This window comes from Vombatus ursinus, unplaced genomic scaffold, assembly GCF_900497805.2.
Source record: "Vombatus ursinus unplaced genomic scaffold, bare-nosed wombat genome assembly UNPS02014171.1, whole genome shotgun sequence".
NCBI classification, from domain to species: Eukaryota; Metazoa; Chordata; class Mammalia; order Diprotodontia; family Vombatidae; genus Vombatus; species Vombatus ursinus.
Genome location: NW_020953949.1, coordinates 2,462,857 through 2,489,061, shown reverse-complemented (window position 1 = coordinate 2,489,061; position 26,205 = coordinate 2,462,857). Strand labels below are relative to the sequence as shown.

At 36.9% G+C, this 26,205-nt stretch overlaps 1 protein-coding gene across 2 annotated transcripts in view; it reads right to left on the bottom strand.

The window, feature by feature from the left end:
• Nucleotides 1-26,205, bottom strand: part of PRKCB (protein kinase C beta) — a 623,945-nt gene that overhangs the window by 229,099 nt on the left and 368,641 nt on the right. For both annotated transcript variants that reach the window (XM_027859746.1, XM_027859745.1), the window contains exon 8: nt 21,000-21,096. In XM_027859746.1, the coding sequence (XP_027715547.1) occupies nt 21,000-21,096 (97 nt within the window). The remainder of the gene's footprint in view (nt 1-20,999; nt 21,097-26,205) is intronic.

Sequence of the window (26,205 nt, the reverse complement as noted above, 5' to 3'; positions counted from 1 at the left end):
TGTTGCAGTTTAGAGGAGAACATAAAATTGAAGAACAGAGGTGGGGCTGGTTGGGTCAAAAAGGGAATCACTCTTTCCCTGAATTTGACCTAGATGGGACCATGAGTATGCTGCTCTATTTTTCTTTCTTTCTCTCCCTCCTTCTAGAGGGGTCAGCTAGGTAGTGCAGAGGATAGAATGCAGGAAGATCTGTGTTCAAAGTCAGCTTCAGGGGCTTACTAACTATGTGACCCTGGGCAATTCATTTAATCAGTTTCCTTACCTGCAAAATGAGGATAATAATAGAGCCTATCTCTGAGGATTGTTGTGAGGATCAAAGGATCACATTTTTGTAAAGACACTTTGCACAGTGCCTGACACATAAAAGGTACTTAATTAACATTTGTTTCTTCCTTCCTTCCTCTCTTCCTTTCCTCCTTCCCTTCCTTTCTTCTTCCTATCCTTCCTCCCTTCCAACTTCCTTTCCTTCTTTCATTTCCTCCTTCTTCCTTTCTTCCTTTCCTTTCTTCCTTCTTCCTTTCCGTTTTTCCTCCTTTCCTTCCATCATTTCTTCCTTCTTCCTTTTCTCCTTCTCTCCCTTCTTTCTTCCTTTCCTCCCTCCCTCCCTTTTTCTTTCCTTCCTTCTCTTTTCTTGCCTATCTCTCATATCTTTCCCTCTTTCTGAGCCCCAGGAGGCTTAATCTCTGCCTAATCAGGAATTCTGTCTCATTATATCAACAAAGGTTCAACGGAACCCTGGGAAATGTATCTATTGCCTGCTCGTATCTTTTCCTACTTTCCCAGTTCACTGCAGTCACCATTTCATCCCTACCTTCCCATCTCTGTTTATATATCTCCTCCATCTCATGAAATAACCCTATCCATCACCCCTAGGTTTGTGTGCCTTCTCAGCTTGACTGGTGTGTGAATTATTGTGAGAAGTTGCTAAAGCTCCATTTTGCCACCTGATTAAATTAATTCTCATTTTTGATTAGCAATCATTTGCATATTTTTTCTTTGAACTAAAATTTCCCAACAGTGAAGAATCTATATAGAAATGGAAAGAGCACTGGCTGAGCATTTAGAGACCTGATTCCTTCTACCACTAACTGAGTGACCTTGGGTAAGTCATTCACTTCTTTCTGAGCTTTAGTTTTCTTAACTGTAAAATGAAAGAGATTTATAAGCTCACAGATTTAGAGCTGAGTGAGATTTTACAGTTTCATTAAGTCTAACCCCTTCATTTTACATATTAGGAAAATGAGGTGCATAGAGTTTATGAAACTTGCCTAAGGTCATGAAGCTAGTAAGTGCCTGAGGCAGTTAAATGCAGGTCTTTCTAGCCCCAAGTTCTTTACTCTACCTATCCTACCAAGGATTCATACCTGGGGTAAAAGAAACTTGTCAAGGAATCTAAACAACATTTGTAAAAGCTATATTATCTTATTTGAAATTAATTAACATGCAAATAATGGGTCAACACTAGGATTTATTTCTTATCATATTAAATAGGGGATTTGGGAATGTTTACTGAAAGCCAAAGAATATAATGAGGGCAAAAAAGGTTGGGAATCCCTGCTCAGGCAGCTAGGTGGTTCAGTGAATAGAGCATCAGGAGTCAGGGAGATGCAAGTTCAAATCCAGCCTCAGAAGCTTCCTACCTGTGTGACCATGGGTAAGCCACTTAACCTCTGTTTGCCATTGGAGAAGGAAATGGCAAACCGCTCCAGTATCTTTGCCAAGAAAATCCCATGAACAGAAGTCCACATGGTCATGAAGAGTTGGACATGATTGAAACATTTGAATAAAAACAAGGTCTCTTTCACCCCTAACTCCATGAATTATTGAATCGATATTTAAATTCTTCAAGCTGAAAACAGTTACACTCCTGTTTTTAAAAATAGATTTGAGTAAGTCGTTGGATACAATCTGCCAAGATGCAGTATTGTCAAAACATAAGCATCCTAAAGTCCTGACTCTTGAAATATGTGTAAAGAAGTACATAGCCTCAGGGGCAGCTTGGTAATAGCAAACACAGCAGGTCGTATGGGTACCACCCAATTTTGGAACCGAGCCTTGGAGAAGCTAAAAGGCTTGCCTCTCCAAGATCATGCAATTGATAAATGTCAGAACCAGGCCTCAAATCCAGGTCATAGAATTTGGATCATAGATTTAGAGCTTGCAGGTACCTTTAAGGTCATCTAGTCCAAACCCCTCATTTTACAGGCGAGGAAATTAAAGCCCTGAAAAGGTCATTTCTTCCTCCCAGTCCAATGGTCATCATTCTGCTACCTGATGCCCCCTCTCCAGACAAGGACTATCATCTCTAGTCACGTTTCTGTTTGAAGAAAGGCCCTGGGGAGGAGTCTGCTATAGCAATTATCCTAGTCAAGCTTCTCTTCCCCCTCCCAGGTTTGGAATCACAGCTTTGTGCTCTCCACAGCTAAGTGCTGCAATCAATCCTGAAGCCCCAACTAAGTGTGAATAAATCAGGCAGGAATTCCTCAGCTGGCAACCCTCCCTTCTGTGCTCCAGTTGCTAAGCCTTAAAGTCTCCAGGATGGCAATTCAGCTTCTTAGTTCTCAAGGCTCTTTTCATCTCATACGTGACCTTGAAGATCCGCTCCCAGATCCTTTGGGAGTATCACAAAACCAAAGTTTTGGTTCTTATTTATCTGTTGTTTTTTGGTCCTTAGCCAAGTCCCTTCTCCCAGCCTATGTTAGAGGCCTCAAAACAGAAATATATATATGTGTGTGTGTGTGTGTGTATGTATATGTATGTATATGCATATATGTATGTATATACATATACAAATTATATAATTATATAACATACATAAATATATAATTACATAAATACATACAAAATTATAACAGATTTTATGCATAATCTACATTGTAATATAATAATATATTGTTATATAATTGTATTACGTATATGTATCCTGGATTTTTACCTTTAGACCAGCAGTCATTCAATAAGCATTTATTAAGCACCTACTATGTGACAAGCTCTTCACTTTTGTCTTTGTATCCTGAGCACTTAGCACAATGCTTGGTACATAGGTGTTTAATAAATATTGATTGATTGATTGATTGATTGACTGCCAAGGTGGCTGGGACACAAAGACAAAAGTAAAGCAGTCCCTGCCTGACCTCAAGGAACTTACATTCTAGCCAGAGGTATGTATAGGGTTACAGATTTTGGCGAAGGAGGTAGAAGGTAATTTGACAGAAAGAACCTTTGCAGCTGGAGAATCAGGAAAAATCTCATGTAGAAGGGGGTTCTTGAGATCACAAGATTTGAAATTCAGGAATCAAATTCCAGTTTGGCCACTTACTAGCTCCTATTTCTCTTTGGTAAACACAAAAAGAAGGCTTTGGACTAAATGACCTCTAAATTCCCTTCCAGTTCTGACATTCTGTGTTCTAAGTTCCTATGTTCTAAGGCCTCTCTCTGTTCTGAAATTTTGTATTCAAAGGTCCCTTCCATCCCTGACATTTTCTGTTTTCTGGTCCCTTTCAGGTTGGGCATTCTATCATTCACTCTAATGTTCTATGTTATAGGCCCTCTTACTGATCAAACATTCTATGCTTCTGGTCCATATGAGTGAGATTTTATTGTATTTGCCTCTCTTTTGTTATTGTTTAGTTGTTTTTTCAGTAAAGTCCAACTCTTCAAGACCCAATTTGGGGTTTTCTTGGCAAAGATACTAGAGTAGTTTGCCATTTTCTTCTCCAGCTCATTTTGCAGATGAGGAAACTGAGGCAAACAGAATTAAGTGACATGCCCAGGGTCACACAACTAATAAGTGTCTGACGCCAAATTTGAACCCAGAAAGATGAGTCTTCCTGACTCCAGGGATGGCACTCTGTGTACTATGGCTCCACCTAGCTGCCCCCTATTTGCTTTTCTAGCTTTATAGATTACATGAGATAGGAAGATTCCCAGGCTTGTATTGCAGACTTTGATAGACAGTCCATTGATAACTACCTTATTTATGCAGAACCCCATGTGTAGTAAAAATGCACACATTTCCAAAGTCTCCCAAAGCAAAGTCAACACTTCAATTAATTTTTTTTAATTTAAACTTAAATGTTAGCTCTTTATGTAAATGATGGGGACATCATCTCATAGTGGATAAACATCCAAACTTAAAGTCAAGAAGGACTGGATTCAAATTCTGCCTCTGGCACATACCGGCTTTGTGACCCTGGACCCATTTACTCAACCTACCACTGCCTTAAACAGAAATGTATTTATCCTGTCTGGAAATGTTACAGTAAATAATACCCATTCAAATAAAATAAAAGGCTTTCTTAGGCATTTTGGAAGGTTCCCAATTCCACAAAGTCAACACTTCAGGCCATTGGTTATCAAGATGAAGCTATTAGCTAAGGACCTACAAATCAAATCACAAGGTACTTTGCCCTCTTCTAGCCAACCTAAACAGATGAGATCCTCTGTAAGCATCTAAGTAAACCCAGGGCAAAGAACACAGTTTCTTAATGTAGAATTTCTTTAAAAGATTTCCTTTCAAGCCTTGTCTCCAATCCAATTATACCAGACACTGAACTGATTACATTAATTTAGATCTAGACACTGTCGTAAAACACAAGAACAAATCCCATTGTGTGGGGGTATCTAACAGCATTTCCATTGTTCTGAGATCAACAGCATGCTAGGTTAGGCTAAAGACAACCCCTTTTTCCTTCAATTAAAACATAGCTTTGGAAGCATAGGATATTAGGTACTAATTCCCCCTTTTGGTCTGGCTACCCTTGGGCCATTTTGAAAAACACTAATTTTAAAAGCACATCACAGAATCATTGAGCTGAAAGAATTTAGAGGACAGAGTATACAATGTTACAACTGAGAGGGGACTTAGAACACAGAATATTGTATCATACAGAGCTGAAAGTGGCCTAAGAACACTGAATTTTCAGCTTTCTTTTGCGTACTGTCTTGTCCCATTAGATTGTAAGCTCCTTGAAGGTAGAGACTGTCTTTCTTTTTTTTATTTGTATGAGTTAGCATGGCACCTGGCACATTGAAAGCACTTAACAAATATTTATTGAGTTGAATTGAAAGGTAGTTAGAAAATAGAATATCAGAGCTAAAAGAAATATTAGGAGGTAGACTAGTGATAGCTAATAATAGCCCCTTCCAAACTTTAATAGACATTTCATCACTGATAGTCACACATCTAGGATGACCTTCTTGAAGCCTTAGCACTTAGCCAGGCCGGTGTTCAGATGACCATGCATCCCCAAACTTCGACATAAACCCTTTCCAGCTCAGTAGAGCCTATCTCCTGAACACATCACACTTGTTCCTATTCTTGTGACCTTGCTCAGATTATTTCTTCACCTAGATTTCCCTCCACCTACTACTCTACCTATCTAAAACCCACTCAGTTTTCAAAGCTCTGTTCCTAAGTGGCAATAAAGAGTGCTTCAGAGAGACGCTCTCAAACAAGGATTTACTGAGCTTCAATATAAGTTAACAGTATGACACGCCATCCACTAATAGGATCTCAGACTATGTTAATAGAAACATTATGTCCAGAATGAGAGTGGGGACAATCTCACAATATACTCTGTTCTGATGAGAGTAGATTTGGAGTATTGTATTCTGTCATGAATACTATGTTTCAGAAAGGATATTGGGAAGATGGAACCCATCCAAAAGAGAGCAATAAGAATGAGGAAAGGACTATAACATCTAATCAATGCTCTATCTATCTATCTACAACTACCTTAAAAAAAAAAAACCTGAGGATGCTTAGCCTGGGGGAAAAATGACTTGGATAGGATGTGATGTAATAATTTTCTTCAAGAATATGAAAGGCTTTCTTTCTTTGGAAGAAGGATTAGATTTGATTGGCTCCAAAAGGAAGAAGTAGAAGTAGTGGGTAGAATTATAATTACTGACATTTATACAGCACTTTAAATTTTACAAAGGGATCTCCATGCACATTGAAGTGTTTAGGGAAGAAGATTTGACAACATATAAAGGGGGGAAATTATCCTAATAATTTGCTCTGTAAGAGTAGAATGAACTGGAAGGTACAGAGTATCTCATCACTAGAAGTGTTCATGTGGAAGATGGATGACCAATTGTCAGGGATTTTATATAGGAGATTTGTGCTCAGTTAGGAGTTGGACTAGCTCAGGGGTGGGAAACCTGTGGCCTTCACAGATATAACTTCAACATAACTTCATAGAACAAATCCCCTTAATAAAAGGATTTGTTCCGTAAAACTCGGACTCAGTCAAAAGGCCACACCCAAGGATCTAGAAGGCCATATGTGACCTCGAGGTCACTGTACTAGGTGATTAACTCTGAGATTCTAAGCTCCACTTCCTCCAGGATGTCTTCCTAGCTACTCTGTCCTACATAGTTCTTATCCATCTTTAAATTCACTGAATCACAGAATCCCAGATTTGGTAGATTACACAGTTTGGCTGACCCCAAATGAAATGCCAGTTAATTTTTGGTAGGTAGGCTTCACAAATTTTATTTGGCTCATTTTCTTTTCTACTCAGGTAATCTGACCACTGCCCAGTTTGTTGCTTTAGAGGCCCTCTCACTTTCTTCCATGTTTTTCTTTGTTCGTTCAGATCTCAGACCTAGCCTTCATACAAAAAGTGCTCCTTAGGTGGCTATAAAGACTTTCCCAATTATCCTTCTTAAATAAAGATCTCTTCCTAATTCTTACTTGTAGCTGATTTGGGAGTCCCATTCATCTCTTCCCTGCCTAAGACCACAGGTAGTCTGCTTCCCATGCCACACTGAGCCTTTTTTGGTTTGGAGGGGAAGCAGTTGAGTTTCTATTGTCTTTATAATCCCTGTCCCAAAGCCCACAGTTATGGGACCTCTCTCTATTGGTTGAGATGAATGCCCTATCCTGCATGAGAGGCAGGGCAAAGTTGGCAAGAGAGCTCCAGCCTTCACCATTCCTTTTCAAGGATTCTCCAAGAAAGGATTCTCTTTGAGTTCCACTTCAGGACTCTTCAGGACCAGTCTCCATTTGGGACTCCTGAAGCATAAGTCTTCAAGCATCAAGTAATGTCTTCAGGTCTTGAGTAGCATCTTCAAGCACTGAATAGCGTCTTCAAGTATTGAGTAGCATCTTCAAGCATTGAGTAGCATCAAATTGCTTTCATCACTTTTGGCTTCCAACTTCAAGAGGGAAGATGGAAGAGGAATCCCACTTCAGGTTGCTGAAGGAAAAGACTTTGAAAAGACATGAATAGAGCTGGAAGTCTCCATCATGTCTCTACCCCTAACTTGCTACACTAGAGACTGAGGAGTTTCCCTCTGGGTGAGATCCAGGGCTCTGTCTCTCAGTTGAATTGAGTTACCTTGCTTCCAATGGGACAGCTCCTTAATTCTGTATTGTCTGGTATACATTCTCCTGTGTATACCTTCTCTGATTTTTGTTTGGCCATAATTTGAATAAATAGGTTTCTTTGCTATTTGCTATATTCATTGTGGAACTGGTATCAGGTGGGAAAAGGGTTAAGCCTTAGACACAGAGCTTGGGGCTTCCTCCCAAATACAACAAAGCAATCAGAAGCTACATGGAACTTGATCATATCTCCTAGATGAACAATATCCAAGGAAGAAAATAGGGTATCCCCTTTCTCTCTGGAAAATAGAGTGGCCTCTGGCCCCAACTTTCTGTGTGGGTAGAGGTTAGAGATGTCTATTCTGCCTCCCTTAAAGCCACACATGGACAACTGTCTTCCTTATACCTTTATATCTTACTTCATTTCTACTTTTACCTCTCCTCCCTTCTTCAGTGCCAACCATGCAAATTACCTGGAGGCTGAATGAAATCTCCAGACAGCAACAGAAATACCAATGGTAAAAGGGGAAAGTTGATATGCACTAGGGCAGACACACCCAAATAGCAAAAATACACATCCCCATCATACTTCTATATTGTACAGCACTGGGTACATAGATGCTCAATAGGTTTTGTTGATAGCCTTAGTGAAAATATTTGAAATACCCTGTGGGAAAGTAGAAAGCTAGAATGGATGAACTTTGTGTTTTAAATAAAATTTTAAGTATCATTTGTTTTTACATGACTTAAATTTCTTCCTGTATTCTCTCCTTTTCTATTTCTTAGAGAGCCATCCCTTATAAACAAAGAAGTTATTTTAAAAAAAAAAGAAAAGAAAAAGAGAAAAGAATTAGCAAAACTGATCAATACATGCAAAAAAAATCTGACAATTATATGCAGTGTTCCACATTTATGAATCCCCAACCTCTGCAAAGGAGTGAGGAGAAGTGTTTTCATTCTTTGGGACCTAGTCTGTTGTTGTTGTTTTTTTTATATATATAATTTTACAAAATTCACTTTTCATTATTTTGTAGGTGTCATTCTTTCCATTTAGATTATTGTAGTCATTGCATATTTTTTCTTAGCTCTGCTTACTTCACTATTCATTAATTAATTAATTTTCCCACATTTTTCTGTTTTCATCAAATTCATTGTTTCTTGTAGCACAGTACTATTCCATTACATTCTTTAGTCATTTGCCGATAGATAGGCATTTATTTAATTTATATTTCCTTGCCACCACAAGAAGTCCTGCTATAAATATTTCAATATTTATGGAGCCTTTATGTCTTGGATACCAAACTCTTTTCCAAGAAATCTGATACAGACTTTTTCTTCTTTATAGATAGAGACTTTCCTTCTTATCCTAGATCCATTAATTTTGTGAGTACAAAGGCATTTTAATTTCATGTAATCAAAATTAGAAGGCATCTAGGTGGCTCAGTGGATAGAGAACTAGGCCTGGAGTCAGGAAGCCCCAAGTTTAAATCTGACCACATATACTCACTAGTTGTGTGACCCTGGACAAGTCACTTAACCTCTGTTTGCCTTAATTCATTGGGAAAGGAAATGGCACACCACTCCAATATCATTGCCAAGAAAATCACATACAGGGTCATAAAGAGTCAGACATGACTGAACAATATCAAAATTGCCTACTTTATTATTTGTAATCTTTTCTACCCCTTGTTTAAATAAGAATTCATCTTCTACTTCTAGTTGGAAAAGGTATATATGATATGCTTCTAATTCTTTATGAAATAATTTTTAATATTAAGGTCATGTATACATTTAAATATATTATAGAATATGGTATAGGATGCTGGTCTAATTTCTGTCAGACTATTTTCCAGTTTTCTAGCAAATTTAATAAAAGGGGGAGTTCTTTCCTAAATAATTTATTTTTTGAAGTTTATTAAACATTAGCTTATTGTTTCATTATTACTGATTCTCCCTTATTTGATCTGTTCCATTGATCTATGTTTCTATTTTTCTCACTTTTAACCAATATCAACTAATTTTTGTGATACCTGATTTACAATATAGTTTATGGTATGGAATGCTATTCTATATTTATTCCTATTTTTAAATCATTTTCCTTTATAGTCTAGATCTTTTGTTCCTCCAAATTAATTTTATTATTTTATCAAGTTCTATGGAGTAAAAATGTGATAGTTTTATTGGTATAGCATTAACACTATCACATTTTGGTAGTATTAATATTTTATTATACATATATTAGTGCATTCTAGATATGAGCAATGATAATTCTTCAGTAATTTAAATTGTTTTCCATTACTTTAAGGAAGACTTTGTAATTGAATCTATACAAGTATTGCGTGTGCTTTGGTAGACTGAATTCTAAATATTTTATGCATTTTGTAGTTTAAATGAGATATCATTTTCTATTGGATTTCCTTGTTATGTAGAAATTCTATTGATTTATATGGCTTTATATTATAGTCTGCAACTTCACTGAAGCTATTGATAGCTTTAATTAATTTCTTTAACTGATTAACTATGGTTTTCTAAGAAAACTACCATGCTATCAAATAGGGTTAGACTTACAGTTCCATTGTCTAGCTTTATACATCCAATTTTTTTCCTTGTCATTGCTATTGCCAGTATTTCTAGAAATGTATAAAACAGCAGTGGGCAAAGTGATAACCTGGCTTTACTATTATATGTATTTAGTGCATCCACAGTGTAGATGATTTTTGCTTTTGCTTTTAAGACAGATATTTTAATGATATTTAAAAAGATTCCTCTATGCCTAAAAATTGTTGGGATTTTGCATAAATTGCTTATACTGTGTTAAAGGTTATTTGTATCTATTGAGACAGTTTTTAATATGCTTAATTATGCTAGTTGTCTAAGGTTAAGTTATTGTTGCTTTCCTAATTCAAATTCAATTTGGTCACAATGAATAATTCCTTACTTAGCTACATTTCTATATTCTGTTTGACAAAATTTTATTTAAAAGTATTAATTGACATTAATAATATTGGTCAATAATTCTTCTTCTTTGCTTTAGCCTTCCATAGTTTATAGTTTGGCAGATTGCTTTCTTTTTCAAAATTTGAGAATAATTTGAGCAGTATTGCTATTGATTATTCTTTAAAAGTTAATAGAATTCTCTTATAAATCCATTAGGAACAGGGGGTTACAGAAATAATATTAAACACGTGCTGATTTTAGGAGAAAAATATAAATGATGTTGAAATCACCTAAATTAGTTGATAGTGAAGAACCATTTTACTTGCTCTGATTCTGTCTAATATCTCACTAGGTTTAAATTACTAAACCAAGAAGAAGGAGAGTATTTTAATGTTTCAGTTCCTCCTAAAGGAGATGAAGATCATGAAGAGTTCCAGTTGAAATTTGGTTTTAGGATTTTTTTTTATTTTTTAAAAATTTTTATTTTTTCTTGATCTTTTTTATTACTAATTAATCTATTTTTAATTTTCAACATTCACTTCCACAAGATTTTGAGTTTCAAATTTTCTCCCCATCTTGTCCCTCCCCCCCACCCCAAGACAGTATGCATTCTGAATACCCCTTTCCCTAATATGCCCTCCCTTCTATCTCCCCCACCTTATCTCATCCCTTCCCCCTTCTATTTTTCTGTAGAGTAGGATAGATTTCTATACCTCATTGCCTATATATCTTATTTCCCAGTTGCATGTGAAAACAATTTTTAACATTTGTTTTTAAAACCTTGGGTTCCAAATTTTCTCCCTTCCTCCCTCTCTGCCCATCCTCATTGAGAAAGCAAGCAACTCGATACAAGTTATATATGTGTAGTCATCCAAAACACTTCCATAGTAGTCATTTTGTGAAAAACTAACTATATTTCCCTTCATCCTATCCCACCTTCCATTTATTCTATTCTCTCTTTTGACCCTGTCCCTCCTCAGAAGTGTTTGCTTCTGATTATCCCCTCCCCCAATATGCCCTCCCCTCTATCATCCCCCCCCATATCCACTGCCCCCCTATTTTCCTGTAGGGTAAGATAGATTTCCATACCCAATTGAGTGAGTATGTTATTCCTTCCTTAGGCCAAATCCAACGAGAATAAGATTCACTCATTCCTTTTCACTTTACCCCACTTTCCCTCCATTATAAAAGCTTTTTCTTGTCTATTTTATGTGAAATAATTTGCCCTATTCTACCTCTCCCTTTCTTCTTCTCCCAGTATATTCCTCTCTCACCTCTTAATTTTATTCTTCAGATCATCCCTTCATCTTCAACTCACTCTGTGCCCTCTATTTATCTATTTATCTACCTATACATATAGTTTTTTTTCCCCTCCAACTACTCTAATACTGACAAAGGTCTCATGAGTTACAAATATCATCTTTCCATTCAGGAATGTAAACAGTTCAACCTTAATAAGTCCCTTAAGATTCCTCTTTTCTGTTTACCTCTTCAAGCTTCTCTTGAGTCTTGTATTTGAAAGTCAAATTTTCTATTCAACTCTGGTCTTATCATCATTCTCCTTTCTCTTCCCAGTTTTTCCTCTACTTCTCTTACTTGCCTCTCAAAAAGTCTTGAAAGTCCTTTATTTCACTGAATTTTCCCCCTGAAGGATTATACTTAGTTTTGCTGATTATGTGATTCTTGGTTGTAATCCTATCTCCTTTGACCTCTGGAACATTGTATTCCAAGCCCTCCAGTCCCTTAATGTAAAAGCTGCTAAATCTTGTGTTATCTTGATTGTGTTTCCACAATACTTGACTTGTTTCTTTCTGGCTGCTTGTGATATTTTCTACTTGACCTGGGAACTCTGGAATTTGGCTACAACATTCCTAGGAGTTTTCCTGTGGGGATCTCTTTCAGGAGGTGATTGGTGGATTCTTTCCGTTTCTATTTTACCCTCTGGTTCTAGAATATCAGGGCAATTTTCCTTGATAATTTCTTGAAAGATGATGCCTAGGCTCTTCTTTTGATCATGGCTTTCAGACAGTCCAATAATTTTTAAATTCTCTCTCCTGGATCTATTTTCCAGGTCAGTTGTTTTTCCAATGAGATATTTCACATTGTCTTCTATTTTTCCCATTCTTTTGGTTTTGTTTTACAATGTCTTGATTTCTCATAGTCACTAGCTTCCATTTGCTCTATTCTAATTTTTAAGGGAGTATTTTCTTCAGTAATCTTTTGGGCCTCCTTTTCCATTTGGCCAATTTTGCTTTTTAAGGCATTCTACTCCTCGTTGGCTTTTTGGAGCTCTTTTGCCATTTGGGTTAGGCTATTTTTTAAGGTGTTATTTTCTTCAGTATTTTTTAGGTCTCCTTTAGCAAGCTGTTGACTTGTTTTTCATGATTTTGTTGCATCATTCTCCTTGCTCTTCCCAGTTTTTCCTCTACTTCTCTTACTTGCCTCTCAAAATCCTTTTTGATCTCTTACATGGCCTGGAACCAATTCATATTTTTCTTGGAGTCTTTGGATGTAGGAGCTTTGACTTCATTGTCTTCTGGTTGTATGTTTTGATCTTCCTTGTCACCAAAGAAAGATTCTATGGTCTGACTTTTTTTGCACAGTTTGCTCATGATCCCAGCCAATTACTTGAGTGTTAAACTCTTTGTTAAGGTAGGGGTCTGCTTCCAGTATGAAGAATGTACTGTCTCAAGCTTCAGGGATTTTGTGCAGCTGTTTTCAGAGATACTTCTAGGGACCTGTAAATTTTCAGTTCTTCCAAGGTGGTATGATCAAGGGCGAGGTGTTTACTCCTTTCCTGCCCCGTGCTCTGGTCTAGGAGTGACCACAAACATTTTTTTCTGCCTTGGAGCTGTGAGGAGGATGCCCTTTCCACCACTGCCACAAGCTCCACCACGCCAGCGCTCCTCTTCGCCCCAGGACTGCCACCCAGAACTGTGACCCAAGCATGGAGAAAGCAAGAGATTCCTGCCTCAGCACCAGCAAAGAGATCCCTACAATCCCTCTCTGATCAGTCACTGAATTCCCCCACCATCTGTGGGCTGAGAACTCCAGAAGCAGCCGCCACCCCAGGGCTGTGCTGGGACTGGGGCTGGGACCGAGTTTCTCTCTCACCAAGGTCACAGACTTTTCCTACTGACCTTCTAAGTTGTCTTTGGCGTTTGTGGGTTGAGAAGTCTGGAAACCACCAGAGCTACCTGTGCTTCAGTCCCCTGAGGCCTGCTCGAGGTTTGCTGAGGCCTGGTCTTTGCCTGCGCGCCCATGCTGAACTGTGTTCCTCTGCCAGCCCAGCACAATAGACCTTTCCAATCAACTATCCAGGTTGTCCTGGACTGGAAGTTTGTTTCACTCTGTCTTTTTGTGGGTTCTGCTGCTCTAGAATTTGTTTAGAGTCATTTTTTACAAGTATTTGGAGGTGTTTGGGGGAGAGCTTAAACAAGTCACTGCTTTCACTCTGCCATCTTGGCTCCTTCCCAGAAATTTGGTTCTGTATTTCCTTTGCAACCAATTCTATTTAATTTTTTTTTAATGGGATTATTTAAAATTCTATTTGGTGTTCTTAGTTCGGGTATTTTACATTTTTGAAGGCAATCTTCTGTTTTTTATTCTTAATTTTGTAGGCTTATAATTACACATAGTAGGTCCTTATTGTTCTTTCATTTCTAATGGGTTTGTTATGATTTTACCCTCCTTTAAAAAGAAAAAAAAATCCAATAATCAAGTTGGCTAAAGGTGTTCTGTTGTTCAGTTGTTTTCAATCATGTCTGACTCTTCATGAGCCCATTTGAGTTTTCTTGGCAAAGATACAAGAGTGGTTTGCCCTTCCTATCTCCAGTTCATTTTACAGATTAGGAAAAATGGATTAAGTAACTTGTTCAGGGTCACACAGTTAGTAAGTGTCTGAGACAAAATTTGAACTTATGGAGAGGAATCTTCCTAACTCAAAGTCTGGTGCTCTAACCGCTGAGCCACCTAGCTGTCCCAAAGGCTTCTTTACTCACTTTAAAGAATCAGATTATAATTTTTTTTCTATAGCCTATTTAAATTCAATTTATCTACTTCTCCTCTTATTTTCAATATTTTCTATCCCTTCCTCTTTTCTGTTTATCTGGGGGTTATTTGTTGGTTTTCTAATTTTCAAATAGACATTAAGTTCATTAATATTCTCCTCTTTTCTATGCTTAATGGTCTTTTTATGTAAAAAATTTTCCTCTCAGAGTTACTTTAGCTGCATCTCCAAAATTTTGTTATATTATTTCATCATTGACATTGCCTTTCACATAATTATTCAGTCAGTAAATAAGCATTTATTAAGTGCTTACTATTTGCCAACCAATGTGATAAGCACCAGGGATACAAAGAAAGGCAAAAATAGTCTCTGTCTTCAGAGAATGTACATTCTAATTGGGGAGATGACATATAATTACCTAGGTACATAGAAGACATAGGTACAGATAGATGGAAGGTTCATTGTATTCATCATTTCTATGCTCTGTTCCTTGATCCTTCTCATTATTTACAATTACATTATTAAGTCCTCATTTGAGTATGTATCTTTTGTTTGTGCTTCCTAAAATGATTACTATTTTTATTCCTTTTTATTCTATTATAATTCTTAAAGAATTTTAAAGAATATGGTTAACATTGCTGCCTTTTTACACTAAATTGCAATACCAATGTGCTCTAATATGCTCAAAAGTTCCATGAGAAATATGTATAGTTTTTAGTCATTCAATACAAAAGATGCACACATGTTTTGGCCCTAATTTCTCCAGAAATTTGTTTAATTCTATATTTTCCTTTTTTTATCTTTATTTTTCCATTTATCCAACAATTGGAGAAGAATATTAAAATATCCTACTATTATTGTATTACTATGTCTTCTTGAAATTCAGTTAATTTTTCCTTTATGAATTTAGATGCTATAGCATTTGATGCATACAGGATTAATATTGATATTGATTTGATGTTTATGTAGCATTATGTGATATCTTTGATTCTGTTTATATTGGTTTTGCCTCATCTGAATGCATGACTACAATACTTTTTTTAAAAATTCATTTGATGCATACTAAATTTTGCTCTAGCCTTTCCCTTTTATTTTATGCATGTCTATGCTTTTTAAATGTGTTTAAGCAACAGATTTTTAAGTTTTGTTTTCATAATCAATCTGTCCCCTCTCTTTTGTTTTATTGGATATTTTAATCCATGCACATTTAAAGTGGTTGTGAGAGTTAGAATAACATTTTGTTACATATTATTTTCAATGGCTTTTTTTTCCTGAATTGGCCTTTTCTTGGGATTCCCTTATTCTTTCAAAAAATAATTTGTCCCTACCATTGTTCTTACTTAATTTGCTTTAAGTCAACTCTATTTCCCACAGACTTTCTTCCTCTTATCCTCAAGCCTCCCCACTATTGTTGATCAACCTTTTTCCTAGTATGAAAGATTTTTCTTAACTCATTGAGTCCTTTTTTTCTTCCTTTTCTTTACCTAATTCTTTCCTTTTTCAACTTTTTTCTTCCTCTCAGTTAAGTAGTTAATTCAAAATTCTTGTTCCTCTCTTCCTTTCTATCTTCTTTTGTTTGTTAGTTTTCTTCTTTTTCAAAAAAGGATTACTATAGCTTGATCTCTTCATTTATTCTTTCCCTTTTCTGTCTAATCTAAACTTTTACTCTATGAATCATGATCTTTATGTATTCCATCTTTAGTCTCCTCATGTTCTTCATGGAATTACAGTTACTAAATTATGAAGTTTAAATTCCTTCTTCCAACCAATATCTATGTTATTGACTTATAGTTTTTTCCCCCATCACCTTTTTATTCTGTTGTGCCTAACTCTCAGAATTATCAATTTTAGGGGAAAGTAATGAGCATAGATGCACTGTCCTTTTGTGGGGGTGAAAGGAAAGAAAGCAATTTCATATAGTGCCTTCTATGTGCTAGCCACCATGCTAAGCACTTTGAAAAATATGATCTCATTTGATGTTCACAACAAAGCTGTGAGGTAGATACTACTATTACTCACATTTTGCAGTTGAAAAAACTCAGGTAAATGGAGGTTGTAACCTGCCCTGGGTCAAACAGCTAGTAATCATCTCAAGCTAGATTTGAACTCTGGTCTTTCTGACTCCAGGCCCAACTCTCTACCCACTGCACCATCAGCACCACTTGCTACCATTTTTCGACGTAACAATTCATTCAATCCAATTCTATCCTCTGACTTTTCCATAATCTTTTCTTTCCAGTTTTCCATGCAATCTTCACCCTGGGTCCATGCATGTACACCCTGCTATATGCTGATTGCCCTGAAGACTTCTGATTTCCTTTGTCCAAAACTAGGATGCTGTATTAGGAAGTACAACATTCTCTTAGAGGAAATGGTCACCCCATACACCAAATCCCTGCAGGCCTGCTCCTCCATTGTCACTTCTATTTCGTAAAATTCTGCTTTCATCTTTATCTTCTGATGTACTTTTGGAAAGAAATATTTTAAAGGGATCTCTTCCCCCCCCCCTTTTTTTAACACAATAACGTGTCTTATTCATTTTAGATTTTTCTATTATTAGTCTATGAAAATGGAGTAATTCATTTCATTGTGTTTTTGCTTTCCTTAGTAGTGGTATTTATTTACCTACCCTAAGTTTCTGTTGTTTAAAATTTTTGCAAGTCAAATAATCTGCTTGCTTTTTTTTTTGCAAGAATGCTTCAAATCCTTTTTTTATTTATTTATTAGATCAATCTTTCATTGAGCATTCATCTTTTTCATTAATAGGATCACTTTCTCAGGGTATATCATTATGGGTTGTATCTGAAGCTTCTTTGCTTTTTCTGAATATATTATTCCAATCCCTTCTGAATTTTTTGGTGAATGTGCAATAAACTTGTGTCATTCAAATTTCCTTTCTTTTATATTTGAAGGTCTTTTTCCTGGTCCCATGACGAATTTATTGTTTGTCATTGGAATTGTAAGATTTGCTTAGTATGTGTTTTGGACTTTGAAGCATAAGATTTGTTTATTTTTGTTTTTGTTTTTTTTCTGCTGGCAATCCGTGGGTTCTTTTGAATGATACTTTGTTTGCTATATTATGAAGTTCTGGGCAGTTTTCCTGTATTATTATATTATAGTGTTCAGGGGTTTTTTTATTTGTCACATTCTGCTAGGGGGCCTATGATTCTTAAGTAGTCTCTATGCATCAAATACAGATTTGATCAGTTCATTTGGCATCTATGGTGATTAGGTGTTCCTTTAGCATTACTACTTTTTGTCTTCTTCCAGATTATTCTTTTCTTTAGTGTATTTGTATTCCCAATATATTTTTTGATCTTTCATTTATTTAGACATTTTGGAGTTATCACCATGCAGTCAAGTTTTACCATTCTGTTATTTTTTTCTGCTGTTTAGGCCATAAATTCTGACATCTGACTTTTAATTTCTCTCAAGATTCTGATTTGTTTCTTGAACCATTCTGGAACATTCTACTGCAGTTTCATGATATCTTGGGAATCTACAGGGTTATGTGCTTCATCACATATTGGTTCAATTTCCTTTGTCTTGAAATATTTATTTAGAGATTTGTAATCTTTTGGATTTTTTGGCAATCACCTCTAATTTCATTATCCTCTCTGCTGATTTATCTGTTTGTGCACTAAGGTTCTTAACTGAATTTTCTTCCTCCTAAAATCTCTGTTGCTTTTAGCCTTTCCCCCTAATTGTTCCCTTGCTGGTCCTTTTCTGATAGCTCTCTCTATGATAGTTGGTTTACTCCTGTAGCTGGACTTCAAGTTTGTCTCAGGTTTCTTCCACGTCCTTTAATTCACTTTTCCCTGTCCTGGGTCCTTAACCTTCTGGTTGTACATCATCGGCCCCAGATAGATTCAAATCTCTTTTCCCTCAGTCTGGTACAGTCTCACATGTTAGACTCCTATCTCAATTTCCTCTATTCTTTGATTATATGGCCAGCCTGAGTAAGTGTCTGTTACTTTTTGGAAGATTACAGGGTGGCAGAATGGATATTCTAGGAAGAGTTTCTGCCACCTTGGAGTTCTCTCTCAGAAGGATATTGTCGGTAGAAAGGAAGTATGAAGTGCCACCACCAACCCACATTCATTCCCTTCCTCTGGTTGTTTAGCAGAATTGAGGTCCACTGCTTTTTGCAACAGGATCCTGGGGGAAAGGCAATGGCAACATGTGTCAACAGAGTCTGCAACAAGAAAGAAATCCCTGAGAAGGTCCCAAAACATATGATCATGGGTTATTTCATAAACTCTGCTGTGGTTTAGATTCAGGTAGGGAATAGGGTGTTAACTGAAGAGTTACAGATTAGTATTCTTCATTGTTAATTCATAAGGCTATTTCTTTGTTGGCCTTCTTGTCTTCTTTCTTTATGGAAACAGTTATAATTGCTTTACCTTTGGCATATAATTCCTCATTTATTTGTCTTTGTAAGTTAGCCAGGACTGGAAAAATAGCTTTCTAGTTTCCTGATAACATGACCTGGCCCTGAATAAACATTCAATGTATCTCTCAGTTCTTTTATAACTCTAAACAGATATCTCAATTGCTCACTTCTGAAATTTAAAGTTTCTCTCTAAGGTTGCAACAGGATACCAGAAGGAAAACAATAGCTGATCCTTTTTCTGAACAAAGATGACATTCTTTCATTATCAACAGGAGAGACAGTACTTGAGCTATTTCTTTGATAAAAGAGATAAGCAACACAGAGCCATCCACACCCTTTTGCTCTCTATGGTGAAGGACCCATATTTGCAAGATGGCTATTTGGCTTAGGTTAGGGTTTCTGTGGTTATAGACCAGAATGAAGCTAACTTGCCCACATGTATATCACACCTATCATTGTATTAGCATGATCTGAAGCAACCATCATTGTACAGTACATTGTTGACATATATTCATATATATCTGTTGAATCACACTTTCAAATTGATCAATCTTGTTATAATTAGTCTTTTCACCTCCAGAATTACTCCAGCTATGCTATTGTGAGGGTACTGCTTCCCTTGCCAAACACAGATGTAAAGAGTACTTTAGAGCTATACCCTGTGTTATCTCATGTAGCCTAATCTAAAGTTAGTACTCATTAATAGCCAAAGGTTAGCTCCCCAACAACTTTCTGTTACCTGTGGAGAAATAGAGCATGACTACCAAAGGAAGCTTTCTCACACAAATGAGAAATCATTCCCTGGACTTCTTCTGAATGATTAGGTTCAGATGGAGACAATCTTACAAATGGACAACCAGGGTCAGGATCCCAACACTGTCAGCAAAGGCTTCATTGGGTCAAATGATCTCTTCAGTTGCCTAACTATGAAATGCCCTAGAGATTCATGTAAACATAAAACAAAACAAAACAAAATCCTGCCTTGCAAAAGAGGATCAATGAAACATTTAACAAAATACAAAGAAGGAAATTCCAAAGGAGACAGGGATAAGCAAGGTAATTGTTACTGTTCTGTTAAACATACTACACTCTAAAACATAATGGTTTGGATATTCATATAAATTCATTTATGTTCTTTGTACAATGATGCAATGTTCATTTTGTTTGATATTTGTCAGGCTTATAATATTTTTTCTTTTTTTTCCTTTTTTTTTTCTTTTTTTTTTTTTTGCCTTTTCTTAGTAGAGGCAAGTGGCCAAAATGTGATCGCCATAAGCTTATGCCTACTGTTGGTTCTTATAGGTCTGTTGTGTTTATGTGTGTCAACTGATGAGTATCTATACCAGCTATATGGCTAAACTTGCTTCTTACACCTATATGTTTTCATGATTTTTCTTCTGAAAATATTTGATAACTGTCATTACCAGTTGTACTTGCAGGATAGATGGGTCAAGTAAGGTAGTAGCTTTGGTTGGTTTTCAGTCATACATCAGCAACAGATATTATCTGATAGTTTCTGTGCTTTTTATTACTATAGAAATATGGATTTCCCAGTCCCTCAGGAAATCATACCTTTTCTTCTCTCCTTCAAACTCTACCCATTCAGGCTTCTCCTCAACACAATGGTGGCAGTACAGTACAATGGAAAGAATGCTGGCTTTGGAGTTGGATGACTTCGGAAGTTTTTTTTTCCCCCTCAGTTATGCCACTTATTACTTGTGTGACCTTGGACAAATCATTTAACCTCTCAGTTAACTCAGTTTTGTTATCTGCAAAATGAGGGTGTTGTATTAAGTGGCCTTTGGGATCTCTTTCAACTCTGCGTCTATGTTCCTATGACCTTTAAGGTCTCTTTCAATTCTATACCTGTGATCTCACAAAGACCATCCAATGAGAAGAAGTCATCAGCAGTTCAGAATCTCATGTACTGCCAAATAGCTAGCAGTTAGATAGTGCTTTAATTGCATATATTATCCCAGCTTATCATCACAATAACCTGGGATTTAGGAGTCATCATTATCCAAATCTTATAGATGAAGAAACTAAGGTGGACAGAGGTTAAGTGACTTGTCCAGGATCATACAACTAGCAAATTGCTAAGGTCAAATTTGAGCTCAGGACTTCCAGACTCTGGGTCTAACATGCTGTCTTCTATGATACCTAGATGCCAATTCTGTTTGACACTGGAGAAAATATTAATATATCAATAGCAATAAAGTTAGGTTATATTCTAGAGAAGTACCAATAAAACTATGCTATAAACATGAAAATCATCACATATTATATAGATGCAACTCTCCAAATGACCAAAAAAAAAAGCCACTCACCTCAAATTTCTGCCGGAACTCTTCATTGCCTTCTTCTCCTTCAGGAGGAACTGGAACATTAAAATACTCTCCTTCCTCTTGACTTAGTAATTTAAACCTAGAGAGAGACAAGATAGAGTCAGAGTTAATAAAATGGCTCTCCTTTATCAGGTGGTTTCAACAATATTTATATTTTTCTCCTAAAATCAACATATGTTTAATATTATTTCTGTGACCTTTTCTTGGTACTTTCTACCAAAGTTAAAAAAAAATAGCTCTTAGCTCACAGAAAAGCTTAGCTCACATTTATAAAGCACTATAATGTCTATAAAATTCTTTCCTCCAAATAATACCATCAGTAAAGCTGTATCCACATTTTACAGATTAGAAATATAAGGTAGGCAGCTAGGTGGCATAGTGGATAGAGCACCAACCTTGGAGTCAGGAGGACCTGAGCTTAAATCTGGCCTCAGACACATAACACTCACTAGCTGTGTGACCCTGGGCAAGTCACTTAACTCCAATTGCCTCGCCAAAAAAAAAAAAAAATAAGGTTCACTAAAGTGAATCAAATGATACAAAGTCATACAGCTAGTAATAACTCACATTGGCACAAGACTTGACAGTTCATAAAGAACTTTCTTCAGAACCCTGTGAGGTATGTGTTACAGTATTACTGAGAAACCTGGTGAACTGACTTGCCTAGGGTCATTGAACAAGGAGTAATGTCATTACCCTGGCTAGAGAGAGAGAATTTAAGAGCTATGAGTTGTCAGCATGCTAGCAAAGACTAGTACCCAGCTGCTTATATCAGAGCTGGAGTGGACCACCATTAAATACATATTGGAATAACAAGAAATAAGGAATTAAAGAAAAATTACAGAATACACAATTCTGTGAAGCCATGTTGCCATTTCCATTGCTGTCAGAGAATGACTTTGACTCAAGTGAGCCTCTGAGGCACAGGAAAGTCATGGGTACATTGCCATAATTCCTGAAAGACTTTGATGAAGATGCATCTCTGGGTGTATCCCCTATGATACCAATCCCTGGGGAAGTGACTGGAGGGAATGATGTATGTGATTATATTTTCCCTGTGATTCTAAGGAATCTTAGACACTGTGGTGATGTCTAGTACTTCCTCAATGGCCAAGGGTCAGCCTTCTACTAGCTAAATGTGTAATAATAAGTCCTTCTTTAGTTAGACTTATTGCATCTCAGATACAGACCCATCCCATCAATCTCAGGGATGACACAACAGGCACCATGGATCTGGCTTCTTTTCCTTTTCCTCCTATCTTACAAACTGTTCACAGGTTAAAGGAACAGCTGTATGGACAGCAAAGAGTGATTACCAAGGGGGTGTTACAAGACTGGCCCATTCATATCACTATAACTGCATCCCCGGGTCAGTAAGTTGCTGTAACCATACCTCATCAGCCCCCCCCCCCCCACCCAGAGCATGCTGCCATGTGGTCATGAATATATTTGGTCCATGTGAATTGGCATTCAAGACATACTCTCACCTCTTTATAACAAATCAAACATGGGGAGCCTTTTTGAGAAGGAAAATTAGGAAAAAGTACCTACAATTAGGCAGTTGCCTTGATAGAAATAGAGAGCCCCCATAGGGAGATTATAGTCACTTTAAGGGATAGTCTTTAGTGGTGTTTGGGACCATAGATGGAAATGTAACGCAATTGCAGAAAGATCTGGATTAAAATTGTAGACTTTTATATAGTGCTTTAAGGTTTACAAAGCACCTTATATGGATTATTTTGTTTGATATAACAAGGGGACCAGACAGTAGATGCCTATAATCAATGAGTTTCAGCAATTATATTCAGTTGCAGATTGGGATGAAGAAATAATTGATAAGTTATTGAACAAAGAGCTAAAATACTGAATTTCAGGGCTTTGAGCTCCCATATACTTGGTTAGAGTAATAGATCTTAATGTAACAGATAGTGACTGACTGGACAAAAAAATAGAGGAGAATTTGCAGTCAGGACTCTAGCAAAAAAAAAAAGCCATCAAGGAATACAAGAGTCCCAAACTAGTAGAATTAAAGACAAGTGTATGCTGGGATCCATAATCTCCAAAGGTATGAGAGTTCCAAAATGATCAAAGTCTTTGTTTTTGTTTCAATGCCGCTGACCACAGATATCAACAATGCTAGATAAGCACAGCCTGCTAATGCTTTGAGATTTGAGATCAGGTAGGAGTAAGATGGGGATTTCTGGAACTGGGATGGGATGGGATGGGTTAGCATAGGATAGGATAGGATAGATAGGATAGTATTTCAAGTCAATTCAATATATATTAGATAGTGTTTTTTAGAACATATCTACGGAAGAATTTTGTTTTTTGAAAATCCAGTCAATCTTTCAACTGAGTTTTTTTTTTCTTTTTCTACACTATTCTAAATCACCACCAATGTGAAAGCATCTGGAAGTTTGGCATCATGAAGGTCACAATCTGGATAACTGACAGTTCCAGTTAATCCTGTCATGAAACGGAACCTCCTGGAGGGTAAAACGTCCAGATGTGCAGCCCTGGGTGGCTCAAAAATCCTTATGGCTGATTCAGTTTTGTACTTTTTCTCCAAATGTTTTGTTGACATATAATGAAGAGAGAGAAAGATTGAATCATATGAGTTTACTTGGTAGACAAGCTGGGCTTAGGAAGGAAAAAAAATAAGCATCTAATTTTTTTCTAGATTCAGGAAAGGCTCAAGGGAAATGGGGGAAATCAATTAAAAGAGAGAGCTATCTTTTCAGGAATGTTAAATGACTAACAGGGCAGCGGGGTAGGACAGTGGACAGAGCACAAGGCATGGAGTCAGGAAGACCTGAGTTCAAATCCAGACCCTGGACAAGTCACTTAACCCTGTTTGCCTCAGTTTCCCCATTTGTAAAATGAGCTGGAGAAGGAAATGGCAAACTACTCCAGCATCCTTGCCAAGAAAACTCCAAATGGGGTCACACAGAGTTGGACATAACTGACAACTGTATAACAAATGACTAAACACTCTTAAAAGTTTTATGAAGTCAATATAACAGTGACCATAAGAAATCTGACTAAAATCTCAGGTTTTCAGCATGGATCACATAAGGAGATGGTCTCCACTCTTCCTAATATGTATATTTTCACCTCTTTCCTTCATATTGTCCCTTTCTCACTCACAGAATATTAGTTGAAATAAATGTTCTCTCTGTCTCACTTGCCCCCATTTCCTTCTCTCTGTATTTTCCTTTCTCCTCCTTCCTCTGCCCTCTCTTCTCTCTGCCCCTCTTACTTATATGTAATCTTCAAATTTGAATCAACTCTTCATCTCCTTATCTTGCTCCCTGTTTCCCTGTCTTTTTTCCCTCCCTCTCCCCCAATCAAATGTCACATTGAGATCAACTCTCTTTCTCTCCTGTGCTTTTTTTCCTCTTATCCTGCCCACCTCTGTTTATGTTATATGACTCTGAGCAGAACAACCCCAGGACATGGCCACTCAGGTCTTAGGTAAACCAAAACCTTGATACAATAGGCTTGGGTAAACCAAAACCTTGATACAATAGGAATAATCCACAGCTGGGTACTTGAGCAAAGGCTTAGCAAACCTGATAAAAGAATATCTAAAAATCACATTAATTGGAAACCATAGTATGAGCCAATGCTAATAGAAACTGCAACAAGAGTTCAGAGCATTTCAACAGAACTCACTGATGACAGGACTCATCATCTCATCACCATTATCCATCATCATTCCACATTTCTGTGACAGTTTACATTTTATAAAGCATTTTCCTAAAAACAACCCTGTGAGGTAGGCAGAACGGGTATTATTGTCTCTCTTCTATGGATGAAGAAACTGAAGCTTAGAGAGAAAAAGAAGTTTTGTCCAAGGCCACATTCTATTCTTGATCAACTTGGGTAACAGACCCATTGTCAAGGTGTTTCGTTTGATAGACGAGGAATGTGCTACTATTTTTGTTTTATCACATCCGATATATTGATTGGCTCTATCTACCAAGATATGAGCAAACTGATTTACTTGCAGAACGTTTGTACTCACTTTATACAACAGATGTGTTTGTGAGAAGTTGAATGTAAATCATTTGTCAAAAAAATCAACTTCTCTTTCAAACTAGAGGAGCTGGCTATTAAAAAGAATTTATTTGTAAAGTGAATTCTTACAAAAATCACTCCCTAATTTATCCTCTAGGGCAATTAGGTGGTAGAGTGGATAGATTGTTGGGTCTGGAGTCAAGAAAACTCAACTTCCTGAGTTCAAATCTGGCCTCAGGCACTTACTAGCTGTGTGACTCTTAATAGCAAGTCACTTAACATAGTTTGCCTCAGTTTCCTCCCCTGTAAAAATGAGCTGAAGAAGAAAATAGCGGGGCAGCTAGGTGGCGCAGTGGATAGAGCACCAGCCCTGAAGTCAGGAGGACCTGAGTTCAAATCCAGCCTTAGACCAAACACTTGATGCTTACTAGCTGTGTGACTCTGGGCAAGTCACTTAACCCCAATTGCAAAAAAAAAAAAAAAAAGAAGGAAATAGCAAGCTACTCCAATATCTTTGCTGAGAAAACCTCAAATGGGGTCATAAAGAGTCAGATACAACTGAAAAAAATGACTGAAACAACAACAAATTGATCCTCTTTGTTAAATTCAGATATTTACATGATAGGTTTGCTTAAAACAAGGTACTTCCTTCTCTATCATTCTCAGTACCATGGATAAATGGAAATGGTACATAGGCAAGGCTATGCTATGACAGTATTTGAGGAATTTTAAATTTGTGAGAAGCAAAGTTGATGGATCTTTAGAAATGTGGTAGACTAATGATGACTGGAAGAACAATGTCAGGGCAACACCTTTGAATAGAAAGGGGAATCTGCAAATGGAGTCCAGAGGAGGATGGGAAGAGTCCTAATGCGTTCTTTTCTCTTTGTTACAATAGGGGCTGGCTATGTGGCCAGGCAAAGTTAATTCAAAAATATACAATGGTGCTGTGGCTAGGAAAGAATTATTTTAGAACAATCCCTTGTTCTATAATTTAACAATTATCTGCTCTGATTCTGTTTAGGGCTTTAAAAAAAAAAAGACCATTTGAGGAACCCAATTTCTGGATCCAGGTGAGCTAATAAGGAGAAAAAAAGTGTGAAGGTGAGGAGTTGAGAAAGGCTAGACAGTGAGTGGTGGCATGCCATAGAGAAATACACAAGAACCA